Here is a 17,060-nt window from a genome sequence, read left to right as displayed (position 1 = left end):
CTTCAGGAGATTGAGATCCGACTTCTGGTGCTTCATGTCCCCACAATTGAATTTACATATAACGTGGCTGATTTCCCCCGCTTCCCTATTCTATGCCTGACCCAGGATGCTAAGGAGCCCTTTACCAGGGATGATTATGAGTCACCATCTTCTTACCAGCTAATGAAAGTTATGGAGCAACCAGGTTTTTCTCACAGAATAGTATTAGATTGTTTTCTAAAACCCGGAGAAATCTGACTGGCAGATTAGGAGATCATTTATAATTTTACCTATAGGAGCAGAGCAAAGTGAGTCTTAGCATCCTTTCAAAAGGATGCAAAACGTGAGAAAAGGCAGCAGTGTTAAATAAAAACAAAACCGTGATTCTCCACAGAGCTACAACTGTTCTGCCTTAGTCAGTCAGTAGCGTTAAATGCACCCCTTCTTCTTGCAAATGTAAAATCTCTCTGTGTGTATAACTGAGCAGTTTTAGAACACATTGCTTTTCGCGAATAGACCACTAGAATGTGGCTTCCTCTATTAGACAACTAGAAAGTGGTTTCAAAAACTAGAGTGAAGTGGTATCGTTTGTAACACTCGTCCCATTTACAGGAAGATATTCTTACACCATGAGTTTATTATCTACATATAATTTATAAAAAATATAATATATATATAAAAATATACTCAAATTTATAAGAGTAACAAGAGCTCATGCAATCTCACACTTTCTTTACAATATTATTGAATTGCTTTTCCCACATCATGAACCCTGATTTCACATAGCCAAATAATCAATATTTTTGCCAAACACTAATATTTACTGTTTTAAGAATATATTTACCTGATTGGTGGAGAGGACAGTGACCTTTGTAGATTTACACCCGAATTCATATCATGGTAGTATGGCTGGCTCGGAAGCTCTCCAATCGGGAAGTTCACTCCAGTTCCCTGGGTAATAGGCGCTGAATAATATATTATTAAGAAGAGTCAAAACTAATCTCTAGATTTTTGACCATCCTTTCTATTTTAACATTTAAAAAATCTTGACATTATAAAATTTGTAACTAGTTTTCTGCCTATTGAAGAAATCAAGTACAGTCAAGTTCTGTTAAATTTTACATACCTTAAAAACAAATGAACTGCTCCCTCTGCCTCCTCCCCAGAAAATCTCTGAACATATATGCAGGTTTATTACTGTATATTATTGTTTTATCATAGATAATGTGGAAATCATGAATGGGAAAAAGTGAGAAAGACGGAGATACAAAACTGAGCATGTTGTAAAAGCGTGTGAACATCCCTGATTGCCTACTCATGCCAGAAATAGCCATATATGGAGAGAGCATTGCACTGGTAAATTTGCTTTCACCTATGATGCAGATATTGTTTTTGTGTACACACACATACTGTTATCTTTACCTTTGTGTACTGTCTGTGCATTGAGCATTTTAACTTCAAAAATAATTGAACGTTGTATAACTTATCTGAAGGTTTGAATTTTTCTAACAATTACAGCATACTTTTGTTGTGGCTTGAGGTTAAACAAACACATGGGAAGAAGTCCCACAGAAACCACATACTTTTAAATTTATTATTAGAAGGGCATTATGAGTAACACTGAGAAGCAGAGGATTTGGCAACAACATAATCTTGTTTTTTTCAGATATGACCAAATGATTAAAAGTCTGTGTGTGTGAGTTGCTCAGACAACACACCTTATGAGCATGTGAAACCTGTATTTCACATATGCAAATCCCCAATTTTGGAAAGAACATTCAGTGTAGCACATGCATAACTTGGATGGGCATAAAAAGTGCATGTGCCTTAATCCGTGGGGCCTAAAGTGCACTCAGATACACACATGTAACTCTTATTTAAATAACCATTGATGTCAGTGGGAGTTATGCACACAATTTGGCCTCAAAACTCAGTGCTAAGATAAATAACGAGCAGTTTTACTGAATATATTCCATGCACACATTATATCACATCAGTCTTTTGGTGGGGTATTTACAGAGCTGTGAGATCAGAATCAGATCTTTAGCTTTGCTGAACTAATGAAAACTTGCAAGGTGTCCGGTCCTAGCATGAACTAGCGCTAGTGTAAAATTTGCAGCAGACAGTTTTGGGGAGGTTCCTGGAACATTCAACCATTGAAGTTTTAGTTATAAAGTCCATATTCATCACTGTTGTTGTTTCTAAACGAGTTCTAAATTCATATTTTTGTTCACTCTTTTCAAAATGAAGTCTTAAACAGAAAGAAATGAACAGAATTTACATTAAATACAAGAAGGAAGTATACCAAAAATAGGAGTAAATAAAAACAATATCTGGATTATAGATTATTCTTATACCATATTAAGATTTTCTATGAATTTGTATATATGTTACAGAGAGAGAGACTACCACAGCCTACATTCAATTAATTATACTCCCTATTCTTGCTATGATGTAACTGTCCTTTAAGGTCATGAGATTGGAGCAAAGTAAATGAAAAGAGACATCTGATGGTTTAGCAGAATTTCAAAGATGTACAGAGGATACAACGACGGGGAAAAGTTGCAAGTGCATGAAAGAACTTATTTCCTCATCTATGGTAATTTTATTGACATCACTTCATTGAGCCATGCACAGCAAATGGATTTAAGTTCTTAATAAGATGTTTGATTCAGAATTTGAAAAAACAAAGAAAGCCTTTTACCTGTTTTATTATAAATGTATGCAAGATGCACTGTGACATCATGCACAAGGTTAAAAGTATTTTCTTCTTGTCTTAGGGCCCAAAACAAACTCCATTACAGTCAAAGGAGAGCCTTCAATTGACTTCAGTGGACTATGTATTAGGCTTTTTGCATGTGTTAAATCATTAAATACAATGTGTTAACTTACTTCTGGACACTCTCACAAGTTCTGACACATTGAAGACTCCAGATTTTACAAAACTATCTTCAAGGTACCCTGAAAAAGATCATAATACTGTTGTCAACTAACTTTCTTAGAAATACAAAAATATATATACCGTCTAATAGCAGAATCAACAAAGAAAAGTCCAAAAATTAGATCAAAACATGATGACAGCAGTTCACAGGATGGGATGAGAGTTGAAATCCAGACTGTTGTGTGCAAAATTTAGATTCCATACAAGAGATTCCTCAACATATCAATGAAAATTAACAACCAATATACTTAGTCAACTGAGAAAAGTATATAACAACCTCCTTTCATTGTTCTTTTCTATTTGACTGACAGTATCAAAATAAGAAGAGATTGGAACACTTTCTGTTGGATCAGGCAATTTGGTAATGAGAGATTAAACTATCTATCTCTGCTGGGTAAGTTTCTGGTTTGGAATCTAGGCCAAGATGGCAGTGACTACAAATTACCATCTTAGGACCTGATTCTTCCCCTTTGAAGTCAATGTGAGTTTTGCTATTGACTCAAATGGTAGCAGGGCCTTTTAGATGTTCAGTGGCCAAAGTGAAATCTGTTGTGTTTGTTAGGTATTTATCTACAGGTCAAAACACAGATTTAAGAGCCCAACTTTAGGCACCCATGTTTGAAAATTTTGGCTTCTATATATCTATTTATATTGAGAGAAAGAGAGAGAGATGATTCTCTCTCCCCACGACTGAAATGCAGTTACACCAGGAAATGATGCAGTGAAACAACAGCTAATATCAAACTCAAATTAGCACCACCCAAGTGATGAAGCTACAAGATGTAGAATCAAGAAAACAAGGTTTTCTTTGGATGTCGTCTATCCAAGTACTAACCAGGCTCACCCTGCTTAGGTTGAGATCACATGGGATCACAGCCTTTGGAGGTATAGATGCAACTCCTCAAGCTTTTTGTTAGATTTACAGGGGGTCATAATCCACTTGTAACATGTATAGAGCTCCTGTTAACATTATTAGGAGTTATGCCTGTGCACAGAGGGGAGAATACCTTACATTTTACTCTGTACTGCTTAATATAGTCTACACAAAAGAACGTGTTCTCCATTTTCAATTAAAAATGCATTTTGCCCCAGAAGTTTTTAAACTTTTACATACATCATCATAATTCACATCCTATATGGCACCATATAAAGCCAAAGGCATATATAAGCAAGTGCTCCTAAAACAATTTTTCCCATTAGGTAAGGTATTAGCAGCATGAACTGGTATTCCCTATGTTTACCATGGGTAATACCACTAACATAGTAAATACCTTCCATAACAATAAAATCTTTAAAAGGAACTTTTAAATGTATCCATTGCAGATCATAGTTGATCGCAATCAAATTATCTGGAATGTGTGTAATGTGATAAGGCTTGATCAGTCTCCTTTAATATATATTTTAGGAACCCAGTACTTTCCACCTTCAGGTAAGTTAGCAATACATTAAAAAGCTGCTAAAGTCAGAAAAGTGACTGTAAAACTGGCACACTTTACTCCCTGGGTGCATTCGGAATAACAGTGCTTATTTTTCTTTTAGGGCGGGGAAGCTTTTACTACTCTTCACTCCTGCTAGCAGTGGCTGAGTGGTTAACATGTTGACTACAATCCTTGAGGTTGTATGTTTGAATCTTCCTTGATTTCACACTGAAAAGCCACCTCTAGTAAACCCAGTTACAAAATAGGTACCTGATCCATCAGGTTAGGGCAATCAAAGGTGGTCAGATTAGATGCGGGCCACATCACCCCCTTGTGTAATGCTGACTATGAAATTGACATGCCTTACCCACTTAGACTGATGAGTCATTGGCGTGGGGGAACTTTGACTCCTGCTAGCTCTGAAAGACAGCTGAAGTCTATTCTGGCTCACATAAGGGCAACCAAATTGTCAAGCAATGCATGTGTAAAGAGTGCACTTCACGGGGCAAGCTGAGAAGAGTTAACACATCCAACTGAGCTCAAACTGTATTATGCAGGCCTACCGTCTTTGCTACACTATTTGTTACACCTACTAGCCAGGGTGAAAAAGAGCAAATAGTCACACTTTCAAGGAAATGAATTTCAAATAGTAAAAGTTACATAGACTAATCAATCTCAAACTTCAGAGCTGAAGACCCATTGTCAGTTGAGTGTCATTGCAATACACAGCCTCGCAGCAAGCATGTCCTGACATTGTCATGATGTTTCAATCCTCAGGTTACATCAATATACATCACTGCATCTCTTTATTGCCATATGTGATGAAATAGCCCTGTAGGTCTTTCCTTCTCTCCAAGCTACTTCCTTCTACCCCCCCTCCCCTTTTTCTCTTTTGACAGCTTCTGTTTCTCTGCTCCTTCCCTGCTTCTCCCACTCCCCTGAATGTTAGAGGGAAAGGATTTTTGCCATTTTTCTCATCACTAGGGCACTACCAAATTCACGGCCATGAAAAATGCATCACGGACCGTGAAATCTGGCCTTTTGTGTGCTTTTACCCGATACTTTACAGATTTACAGGGGGAGACCAGTGTTTCTTAAACTGGGGGTCCTGACCCAAAAGGGAATTGCGGGGTGAGGTCGCAAGGTTATTTTAGGGCAGGTCGCAGTATTACCACTCTTACTTCTACGCTGCTTTCAGAGCTGGGTGGCCGGAGAGCGGCAGCTGTTGGCCAGGCGCCCAGTTCTGAAGGCAGCAGTGCAGAAATAAGGGTGGCAATGCCATCCTTACTTCTGTGCTGCTGCTGGTGGCAGCTCTGCCTTCAGAGCTGGGCTCCCGACCAGCAGCTGCTGCTCTCCAGCTGCCCAGCTCTGAAGGCAGCACCACTGTCAGCAGCAGTGCAGAAGTAAGGGTAAAGGTACTGAAACACCCCTCCAATAACCTTCCGATCCCTCCACAACTTCCTTTTGGTCAGGACCCCTACTGGTACAACACCGTGAAATTTCAGATTTAAATAGCTGAAATAATGAAATGTATTATTTTAAAAATCCTATGACTGTGAGATTGACCAAAATGGCCCGTGAATTTGGTAGGGCGCTACTCATCACTGATTGCTTAGAAGAGGAGGCATTCTCTCTTTCATCTTCTTCCCTCCCCCTGCCCCCTTTGGTTTCTGCTGGAAGGAAAGGAGGGAGTATTCTGTCAAATCTTTACTTCCCTCTGTGACAGGGAGTAAATAATTTCCCGTCTTCCCCCACACACTCTCCCACGCCCTGCCCAGCCTCCCCACATCTCAGTTGCAGGCACAGAGGGACAGAAAGCAGTGTTGCCAAAATTTGTATTTCCACTGTAATATGATTTTGGACTTCTTGCAATGATGTGACAAGCTTTGGTTATCATGCTATCAAGTCAAGAGATCATGAGTTCTGGGTCCTGGATCTTCCACTGACTCATGTTAATATTTTTCTTCCCTTCACAGCCTTTATTATGAGCCAATGTCTCATACTGGAACGTAGGGGTGTGACTAAAATGCAAAAGATCATTTCAGGCACAGCTGGGGAAAAAACCCAACTCTCATCCACTTTGCCACAGTCTTTCAAAAGGAACATGGCAACTTAGATTTGCTTCTGTAACCCACAGTAACATAGTGTGACTTTGTCTCATGTTTCAGCAGTTCAACTATATGAGGTTTATGACTCTGCTAATGCTCTGCTAAGGACTTGTCTTCACTGCAGTGTAGATGAAGGTACAACTCAAGTGTTATCCCTAACCTGACTCCTGGGCACACACAAAAATCTCTAGCTCAAGTGGTGCTTTAAATTCAAGCCCAGGCGGCCTGTCACGAGGTGTAGGTTGAAGTCTGAGTGCTGCTGACACTCAAGCTAGGAACACAGTGGGGACTCAGCTACTCTCTGCTGCTAATCCAAACATTCTGTGCAGCTGAGGAGCTGTTTTGCAGTGTGGCTGCTCTAACTCAAGCAAGGCTAACTTGAGAGGAGTTAACTTGAGCAAACATTGCAATAAAGACAAACCCTAAGGCAGCTGGTTTTTTAGCTGCCACATCACAAACTCACCACCATGCTTTGTGCTACATTTTAAGCAACATGCACTGAGCAGAGAGTGGGTGAAGAGAGAGCAAGGAAAGGCAGAGTCTTGACTCCACACATCCCAATACACTGACTCAGCACAAAGGGAAGGTGGAAGGGAGTAATCTGCTACGGGTAAGGGGCAATAGCAGATTATTTCCCTTTGCAAGTGAGCCAGGAGCAGAGAAGGAACTGTGACTCAGTGGCACAGATACGCACCTCCCTTTCCAGAGAGTTGTCCATACAAATCAAGCCCGTATATTGCAAAGTGACAACCCAGCTATCTTCAACCCTGGCTAGTAAGCTTAAACCCTCAGCAAGTTGAAAATAATTACACATACACACTTTGCCTGGCACTAAAGAAACTGAAACAAAACATGCAGATTTTAACCCCCTGAAGCAACTTAAAAACAGACTGAAATTTCTCTATTTAATAAGACATAAAATATTGTAAAAAACCTGGCAGTGAAACGAAGCCATACTAAATATTTGATTTTACAGGCACTGTGCTACATTAGGTTTTATACTTCATTCTGAGCATTATGTTCAAGCATGCAAGGTGGATTCCAATGCCTCTGAGTATAGGAAAAATAAGCACAGTATGTTTGATTCTAGTACCAGCAGAGTTCAGTGGTTTTAACTAGTTAGGAAGTAAATCCGCTGTGGATATGTTATAGAACAGTTCTTGGCTTCCAGAGATGAGATACAACAATATTGTGTTATTAAATTGTTTTAATTTGCTGTAGAAGCAGGCACTATAAATATTATTGCTATATGCATTACTGTAGCATTTCTGAGTATAAGTCATCGACCAACACCTACTAGTCTGATGTTGTACAAACACAGAACAAAAAGACAGTCCCTGCCCCAAGGAGCTTACAATGTAACTATAAGACGAGAGACAACAAATAGATACAGAGAGAAAGACGGGGAGTACAAGTAAACAATAAAATAATATTGGTCAGCATGATAAGTAGTGGTCGCAGCACACCAGGAGTCTAGCCATTGTCAAGGTTTTTTGTAGGCATCAGGCGAAAGGAGGGTTTAGAGAGGGGATAATGCATTTGCTTTGTGGGTGTTTATAGGAAGCTCCTCCCAAGTGGGAGAGTGAGTTTGGGAGAAAGAATGACAGTGTTATTTGAGAATGTGACAAGTGGACAGTGGAGCCTGTCATAATGGGCTGACTAGAGGTGAGGTTAACATCTAGATAGCAAATGAGAGTTGATAGGTAGGGTGGAAACAAGCCATGAAGTGCACTAAAAAGGCAGCTTATGTTTGATGTGAGAGAGAAGTGGGGGAGAGTCAGGGAGGGGGGATGTAAAGAGGGAGATGACGTGGTCAGAGTGACAGATTAGGAAAACAACTTTGTAGCAGCATTTTGAATGGATATGAGCAGGTCAAGATTGGATCTGTCAAGACCGAGAGAAGGGTGTTATGTCAGTCAAGATGCAAAATGATGAGTGCCTGGATGAAAGTTTAATCTGTGTGGATGGATAGGAAAGACCATATCTTAGAGATATTATGCAGAAAGAACTGGCAAGATTTGACATATATGCAAGGACCTAGAGAGAGGTTCTAAGTCAAAGATGAAGAAGGAAAGAAGAAGGGCTCATAATTCCTCGCCAATTGGGATTGGCAACAGAGTTTCCCAAATTCACAATTCAGCATCTGTCCCTTTCTCCTTGAGGTCCTGAGGGGTCATTTCACAGAAGGGAGGTAGCAGAGTGGGCTTGGAAGGAAAAATCAGGTGCTCTGTTTTAGTCATGTTGACCTTGGGCTGACAGCTAGACAGTCACAGCCAGATGACAAAGTTACAGACCAAGATATTAGTTTGGACAGAAGGAGATGGGTCTGGAGCAGAGAGACAGAGATATATTAAGTCATCAGCATGGAGATGGTAGTTGAATTTGTGTTTGTGGAGGAGAATACCCAGACATAAGGTGCTGAGGGAGGAGAGAACGGGACCAAGGACAGAGCCCTGTGGAACCTGCTCAGAAATCTGGAGAGCAGACGAGGAGGGTTCTCTAGTCTATAGGATGTATTGAGGGAGCAAATAGAGAGGTAGAAGGAGAATCAGGAGTGAACAGAGTCATAGAAGCCAAGGGAGAACAAGACTTCAAGAAGAGCATGCTCAACTGTGTCAAAGGTGGCTGACAGGCTAAGGAGGATGAGGATGGTTTTGAGCTTTAGCTAGGAACAGGTCATTAGACACTTTATGAAAGCTGTTTCAGAGGAGTGCAAGGAGCAAAAACTGGATAGGAGAGCGTGTCAGATGGAACTGGAAGAGAAGAACTCCAGACAGTGATACGATAGAAGTAATATGCAGCACTTGAACACTGGAGAACATTTGATTTTAATAGTGTAAGATATCACCTTTCACTCTGGAATTCTGATCTCCCTACAGAATAGCACTTACTGTTCTTATTTCCATTATAATCTTGTGTGAAAGAAAAAGATATACAGTTATACTCCATACAATATGGGGATATTTTAAATTCCATTATCCCTGAAGCACAGCCTGCCTTAACACAGTAAAGATATTTAAATTAAGAATCTTGTTAATTTTTTCTGAATTCCTCAAGTACAGAACCTACCATAACACCTCCCCATTCCTCCTTAAAATATTTAATATCTCTTTTGATGTCCACAGTAACAAATGTCAGTCTTTGCTGTTTAAAACTGATGTGAACATGTCATTACTAACCCTTCACTTTGCTTGAGAGATAATGTACTCTGTAGAGTTACATTTTATTAATTATCATTTTTTAAATTTGACTCTAGTACAAGGAAAGAATCTGCCTGCCAGAAATGTATTTTGTTGTAATCTGTGGGTCAGTCAAAAGAAATGCTTCCATAAGCTTAAACCAGTTTGCTTGGGTTTGGTTTTTTTCCTTTCCTTTTATTTTATAAGGGAGATGTGGAAAACCCAGCTTCTCTCATTACCTTGTTTTGCATAGAAGACATTCCAGAGAAATAGGTTTTCCAAACTTAATACTACAATTATCAGACTGGGCCATTGTGGATAATGGGCAATGAGCCAAGAGGTGTATGCAGCAACCTTTGGGCGACAGGATCTGGGCAAGTCATCCTAACACAGCCTGTAGTACTTGACAGCAATGTGCTTTCTCTACAGTTTGAAAAAGCAATTTCTGTTCATCACCTTCTCTCACACACACACACACACACACACACACACACACACACACAAATGCTGAATTATTGATTCCAGTTTTTAAATGATTAAGATTTAAAAATCAAAATGTTTTTGAGGCATATATATTTAAAAATCGTTTAGTTTTGCACTAACTTGTGCTGTACAGGCCTAGTTCTCAAATGACTTCAACGCTTAACTGTCATGTCTGGTTTTACAAATCTTTAACCAGCCCTTTTAGTGTCTTTTGATTTAATTATACTTTTATGAATAGAATGCCTGTTTATACTCTGTTGTATACTGTCTAATGCCAAAGTCTAAAATTGCTTCTTGGTATCATGAAACACCATATTTTTTCATTTAAACCATTGTGATACTGAACAATTCATAAAGAGTAAGTAGGGATCCAATCAATATATTTAAATGATTTTTTTAAAATCATAAATATGTTGTATTGTGACACATTTGCATTTTTTAAAAGGGGAAATATAAGGTAATATCAGGAAAACTTCTTAGCAAGGGGATCAATTAGGCTGTGGTGTCTCTCTCAAGGGAAGTGAAGGAAGCCCAAGCCTTTGTAAACACTGGACACGACACTAGAAAATGTGCTCTAGGAAGCCCAGCAGGGATTGATTTTATAATATAGGTAATCTAATATGCTGGATGGTCTAATAGGTCTTTTCTATCTCTATAGCTAGCATGATTTCAATAAAACTTGGCACTTCTATTGGTCCTTTCATCAGAGAATCTTAAAGCCCTTTGTAAACATTAAGGGCCAGATTCCTTACCATGAGCAGTACCTCACTTCTCCAGGGAGCCCATTCATTTCAATGGGACTACTGGTGGCATAAGGTATTACTCAGTGTGAGTAAGGATGTTGCCAAATAAGTCTGGTAACACTATGGAAAGTAGGTCATGATGAATAACATTAAAACACTGTACTGCTTATTTCTGATTCTTGTATTAGTTTGTTTTCGTACAGTACAGTAACAAACATGCTCACAAGGAGTCTGAGTTTCTCACAGGATAGTGGCAGAGGGGGGATGGAGGGGAAGGGAATGATGCAAATACTGAAGCAGCCGACTAACCAATATTAGTTGCAGAAGTTGAATGCAGCAGGTCCTGTCTACATATGCTCAGTGGTTTGAGCATTAGCCTGCTAAACCCACGGTTGTGAGTTCAATCCTTAAAGGGGCCCCTTAGGGACCTGGGGCAAAATCAGTACTTGGTCCTGCTAGAAGGCAGACTCCATGACCTCTCAGGGTCCCTTCCAGTTCTATGAGATAGGTATATCTCCATATATAAAATATAATACATTACAAATATAACTAAGTCAGCGGATTGAGTTACAATATGGCTGTCCCTGACATGGTTAAGATTGAGCTTTTACTACAAACTGCAGTTGTGTTGTAACAAGGTCAGGGGACAACCGTGTAGTAACCCAGTCCCTTAACCCCCACGTTGTAACTGGGCCCCTGACCTGACAGGATTCATAGTATAGCTGGGGTCACACAATGAAATCTTAATATGCTGCTGTAATTCCAAGAAGGGAAAACTCACTTTAACTGAATGAAGCACTGCCATCAGACTCATTTACCTGAAGCCACAAAAAGAAATGCAAGGAGAAGGAATAAAACGTATGTATATAACATCTTCTGTCCCAAACCATCCTGAAGTGTTTCACAAACTACAGCCACAATTTTAAAAAATGGGTGAAATGGAGCTAGGTGTTTTGCACTTTAAAAATCAAGATTACTGATTTAGTGCCTAAATAAGAATTTAGTAGTCTAACTTTAGGAACCTATTTTTGAAAAATGTTAGACTATGTATCTATAGGACTAGGAATCATTTTACCCACCACATCAACGTGGTCACCTCTGGAGTAAAAGTCAGTAGCAATTTTACAATACACAGCAACATTACAGAATAGATTAGAAAGTAAGGGTACCATAACCAGCTGAAAATATAGGGGGAATTCACAGGCTAAAACTCCTGTTCTTGTGAAAAGTGTCATGGAATTGATGAAGATTATACATTGTCAAGACCTCATTTTAAAGATGCCATTCTCCAGCTGCACACTGCCCCATAACACCACGCTGCAACACTTGTACAGTACTGAGAGATTCAGAGAGAAGAGTATCACCTTCACAGGGTGTCTTCAGAGAGAGAAAAAAAGGTATGTTCTTGACTTGGGTTAGCTAAATTCGATTAAAATATTAGTGAAGCCACAACAACTCAGCTTTTAACTCAGGTTAGTAGTGTGAGTTAAAGCCTAGGTTAAACTTGAGCTGCTAACCCAAGTTAATAGCCGAGATGTCATGTCTTCACTTCTATTTTAACCCAGGTTAGCTAACCTGAGTTGAGAACATACCTTTTCTTCTCCCTCCTCCCAAGTGAAGATATGCCCTCCATCACTGACATTACCACTTGTAGCATTCTGGGAAGGGAAAGTTTCAAAAAATGTCGAGCCCTGACCAACCCAATCCTTGCAATTTATCTTGAAGCTTAACTTTAAACTGATCAAGATCACAATCTGAGATGGTATGGCTGCAGGCACACAGGAAAAAGCAAGCACATACATATTAAAATATCCACTCCCAAGTTGTTCAAGCCAAACTCAAAACTGTTCTGATAGCATTTGTTTGTTTAAATAAAATTCTGCCTAAAACCCCAAACTAATATTATGGCATCATTGCTTGCTCAAGAAAAGCTGCTTACAGTGGTGTGCCAGGGGAGTTTTACAGTGAAACTTCTCTTCTATTCCTATTAATTAGAGGGTCAATTCCTCACCCACAAGAGGGTAACTTGCAATTCAATAAAAATAAAGCAACCATCTGTGCTCAGAGTCACCCAGAACTCAAGGAAATTTGCTGATTAAATTTTGAAAAGATTTGTAAAGGCTGAGATCACCTGTTCTTTAAAGATTAATTCTGAAGCTGTATGTTATAAAAATGAAATCATCAAATTCTTCTTTCTAAATGGCTAATAATGGAGAAATTATTATAAAGGATTTAGGGCCTAATCCAGGGGAGTATAGTTCCCATGGCTGCTGACCCAAGGAAGTGTTCAGACAGCCTGGTAGGCTCTGTAGCCACAAGAGATATTTGCATATTCAGAGGTTTGCCCTGCCAGCACGAATAGGAATAGAAAGTGGTCTCCATTCCCTCCCGGCCTTCAGGTTTCCCTACAGTCTTTCTTGGGTCCTCAAAATTTATTTACAACCTTGCATTTGATTTAATTTCCATATCCCAGGAACCTGGGAAGGAAAGAATAGAATAGAATAGTAAGCTATTTTGCTATGTTAATATTGCTGGTTATTAATTTATTTATTTTGATTTAACATTTTTTTAAATGCCCATACAAAAGCTCTTCAGGCCATAGCAATAATTACACTTATAATAACCACTCAGCAGTATTGATACTAATGTACAAGTAAATCAACTCTGCTAGCCAGCAGCCTTAAATAACCAAAGAGAGTACCAATTTACCTCATCCAGCAATCTGTAAGAATGGAAAAACTCCAGAAACACTTCTATACAGAGCTAGGGAGCCTGGATTCGGTAGTTAAATACAGTATTGGAGTTGTCAGGGCTGGTGCTTATATCAACATTTTTATTAATATTTCTGGGTATTTAGGGCTTTTTACTTTCCTTGGCAATTTTTACATGTCTCACATATGAACTTAATGGAGGATCATGTCCTTTCTCTTCAACACACACCTTCTCTTTTCCATGTCTCTCTATATATTGCAATGGACACCAGAGCTTAAGGTCTGGCTCATTTACCTGAGGTTGCCTTAGGCTATGATTCCAATACAAAGAGAAAGAAAGAGCAGATGGCAAGGGGCGTTAACAGCACTATATACTACAATAGAAAAAATTGGAGACATTGGAAAAAATAACCCCAACTATACATACAACATGATGGGGGCTAATTTAGCTACAACGAGTCAGGAAAAAGATCTTGGAGTTATCGTGGATAGTTCTCTGAAGATGTCCACGCAGTGTGCAGAGGCGGTCAAAAAAGCAAACAGGATGTTAGGAATCATTAAAAAGGGGATAGAGAATAAGACTGAGAATACATTATTGCCCTTATATAAATCCATGGTACGCCCACATCTCGAATACTGCGTACAGATGTGGTCTCCTCACCTCAAAAAAGATATTCTAGCACTAGAAAAGGTTCAGAAAAGAGCAACTAAAATGATTAGGGGTTTAGAGAGGGTCCCATATGAGGAAAGATTAAAGAGGCTAGGACTCTTCAGTTTGGAAAAGAGAAGACTAAGGGGGGACATGATAGAGGTATATAAAATCATGAGTGATGTTGAGAAAGTGGATAAGGAAAAGTTATTTACTTATTCCCATAATACAAGAACTAGGGGTCACCAAATGTAATGAATAGGCAGCAGGTTTAAAACAAATAAAAGGAAGTTCTTCTTCACGCAGCGCACAGTCAACTTGTGGATCTCCTTACCTGAGGAGGTTGAGAAGGCTAGGACTATAACAATGTTTAAAAGGGGACTGGATAAATTCATGGTGGCTAAGTCCATAAATGGCTATTAACCGGGATGGGTAAGAATGGTGTCCCTAGCCTCTGTTCGTCAGAGGATGGAGATGGATGGCAGGAGAGAGATCACTTGATCATTGCCTGTTAGGTTCACTCCCTCAGGGGCACCTGGCATTGGCCACTGTCGGTAGACAGATACTGGGCTAGATGGACCTTTGGTCTGACCCGGTACGGCCTTTCTTATGTTCTTATGTTCTTAATAGTGTTCAAACTCATATTTGGGGACCAAGAAAGTCTCTGACTTGAGTGGGGTTCATCTGTCTCTTTTGGATATTGCAAAACTATCCCTGCAGAGAGGTGACCTTTAAAACTAGACTCATAAAGAGACTTCTAAAGAACAAGTTTAGTGCTTTTGCAATGTACCACATGAAAGACATTGAAAAATAAAACTTAAAGGAGGACACCCCTGGAATCCTGCTACAAAAGCTACATACCACTCCCACCGCAAGCTACACAATCTTAACACTGCATTATACATATCAAAACATTCAGTGTATTTTTAGGAATACATTTTAAAGAATTCCAGCAAGTGCACTTAATGGTCTTTTGTTTGGCAAGTGGTGTTGCCCTCCCTTCTTGGTTAAGAAGGCAAATTACCAGACACCCTAAGAACACAGTAGTCTAGCCAAACCTAGAAAAACCCATTCTTAATACCAACAGCCTCGCCAGTTCCCACTCAGTTTCCAACCTCCTTTTTCTTGGCAAAATCCTTAAGAAAGTAGCGGCATCCAAACTCTAACACCACCTATCCTCTGCCAACATGCTGGCTCCTTCATATCCAGGCATCAGATCAAAACATGATACAGGAATGGACCTTCTGGCACGGATGGTCAACCTTCTCCTGGCCTGGAACAGAAATCAAACCTCTGCGCTAATATGTTCTGTGACTTTTGACACCAGTGACTATATGGTGCCAATGAAACACATTTGAGGTTTAATGGCAATGGGACAGCAGTCATTCCTCTCTGAAAAATCTCATAGTGATGAACCTCTCCTCATTCCATCGTATAGTCTTGTAGAGTCCCACAAACCTCAATGCTTTCTTCCCTCCTTTTTAACAACTACGTAATACCCTATGGGGAAATTGTGCAACACCTATGGGTTCATGTAATCATCAATGTGCAAATGACACCCAGAAGTATGCCTTCCCAACCCTCCTCTGTAGTCAGAGCAAAGGATTCAAGTGAAGCAAGATACAGCCTTATATTTTTCAGGGGCAGCTAGTTCATTTACAGGAGCACTCCCTCCCTACGGTCAATTACGTCCACCCCTCCATATTGCAGAAGTTTTTGAGGGCCAGGTTTGTTTGTTATTTTCCTTTTCAAGCCAGATCAACCTTTCCTCTGGCTAGGCTGGCCTGACATAGTGCCAGCATCCATGACTTCCTAGGGACTGAACAACTTGGCAGGCCATGGACATTTATTGCTGGATTATATCCACAAGTTGTAATTGAGATAAGTACAGTGAACTTATTCAGTGTAGGATCACCTAAAACCAAAAAGAAATGATACATACAAAAATTATAGCCTCATGTTGACTGGTCACAAACAGTATAGTTAATACTGAGTTCCCAGTTTTCCTTTTTCAATTTGCTCTTGGCTGAAAGATCATCCTTAACTTCACCTCTTTTGCACATAGGTATTCTTTTGCTATATCATTATATGCTGTCATGTAATACAATGTAGCCTATGTACAGATATGGATCCAAGCCTTAATTTTAATTCTTAAAAACTATTATTTTCCATGATGCTGGGGTGATTTTGGTGGGATGAGGGAAGAAGGCAGAAGGCAATGTAGAGAGAAGGAAAGGAATAGGCGTCAAGGCCGGGAGAGACCTATGACGGGGGAGATCTTGCGCTTGCAGGAACATCTCCCTGCTGATTCCCTAGTTATTTCTTATGTGATTGCAGCTATGGTTCTTAGCCCGCACTATAGTTCTTGTTGATGAATACCGACTTCGTCACATGCATCCTACAAAGTGGGTATTCACCCATGAAAGCTCATGCTCCAGTACGTCTGTTAGTCTATAAGGTGCCACAGGACTCTTTGCTGCTTTTACAGATCCAGACTAACACAGCTGCCCCTCTGCTATTTGACACTATAGTTCTTGTAAACTGAGAATGTATAGATTGTCAGTCCTAATTCAGCCTTCTGCCCTTGACCAGGAAGCAAGTCCTCAGCTGTTTCAAACTCACCTTCACAGAGTCATTATCTTGTCAGAGTAGATAGCTTTACTTTACCTTTTATAAGATAGGCACTTTTCCTTCTTAAAATTAGACGTAAGGAAGATTAGCTACAACACAATTTTTACACTTGCTACTATGCTAATAGTCTATTATTATTATTTTGTTGGGGTAGAAATGACAGGCCACAACCAGAGATGAAGGCCCCATTATGGAAGGCGCTGCACAATACAATAAAA

The 17,060-nt window shown here is 39.6% G+C and overlaps 1 protein-coding gene across 8 annotated transcripts in view; it reads right to left on the bottom strand.

Moving 5' to 3' along the window:
- Window positions 1-17,060, bottom strand: part of NFIB (nuclear factor I B) — a 221,200-nt gene that overhangs the window by 69,376 nt on the left and 134,764 nt on the right. For all 8 annotated transcript variants that reach the window (XM_039543436.1, XM_039543434.1, XM_039543437.1 and 5 more), the window contains 2 exons: window positions 2,872-2,940; window positions 824-944 (listed from right to left, as the gene is read on the bottom strand). In XM_039543436.1, coding sequence (XP_039399370.1) covers window positions 824-944; window positions 2,872-2,940 — 190 coding nt within the window. The remainder of the gene's footprint in view (window positions 1-823; window positions 945-2,871; window positions 2,941-17,060) is intronic.

Source organism: Mauremys reevesii, linkage group 6 (genome assembly GCF_016161935.1).
Source record: "Mauremys reevesii isolate NIE-2019 linkage group 6, ASM1616193v1, whole genome shotgun sequence".
Classification (NCBI taxonomy): domain Eukaryota; kingdom Metazoa; phylum Chordata; order Testudines; family Geoemydidae; genus Mauremys; species Mauremys reevesii.
The sequence above is the reverse complement of the archived record's forward strand: the minus strand, read 5'-3'. Positions and strand labels throughout refer to the sequence as shown.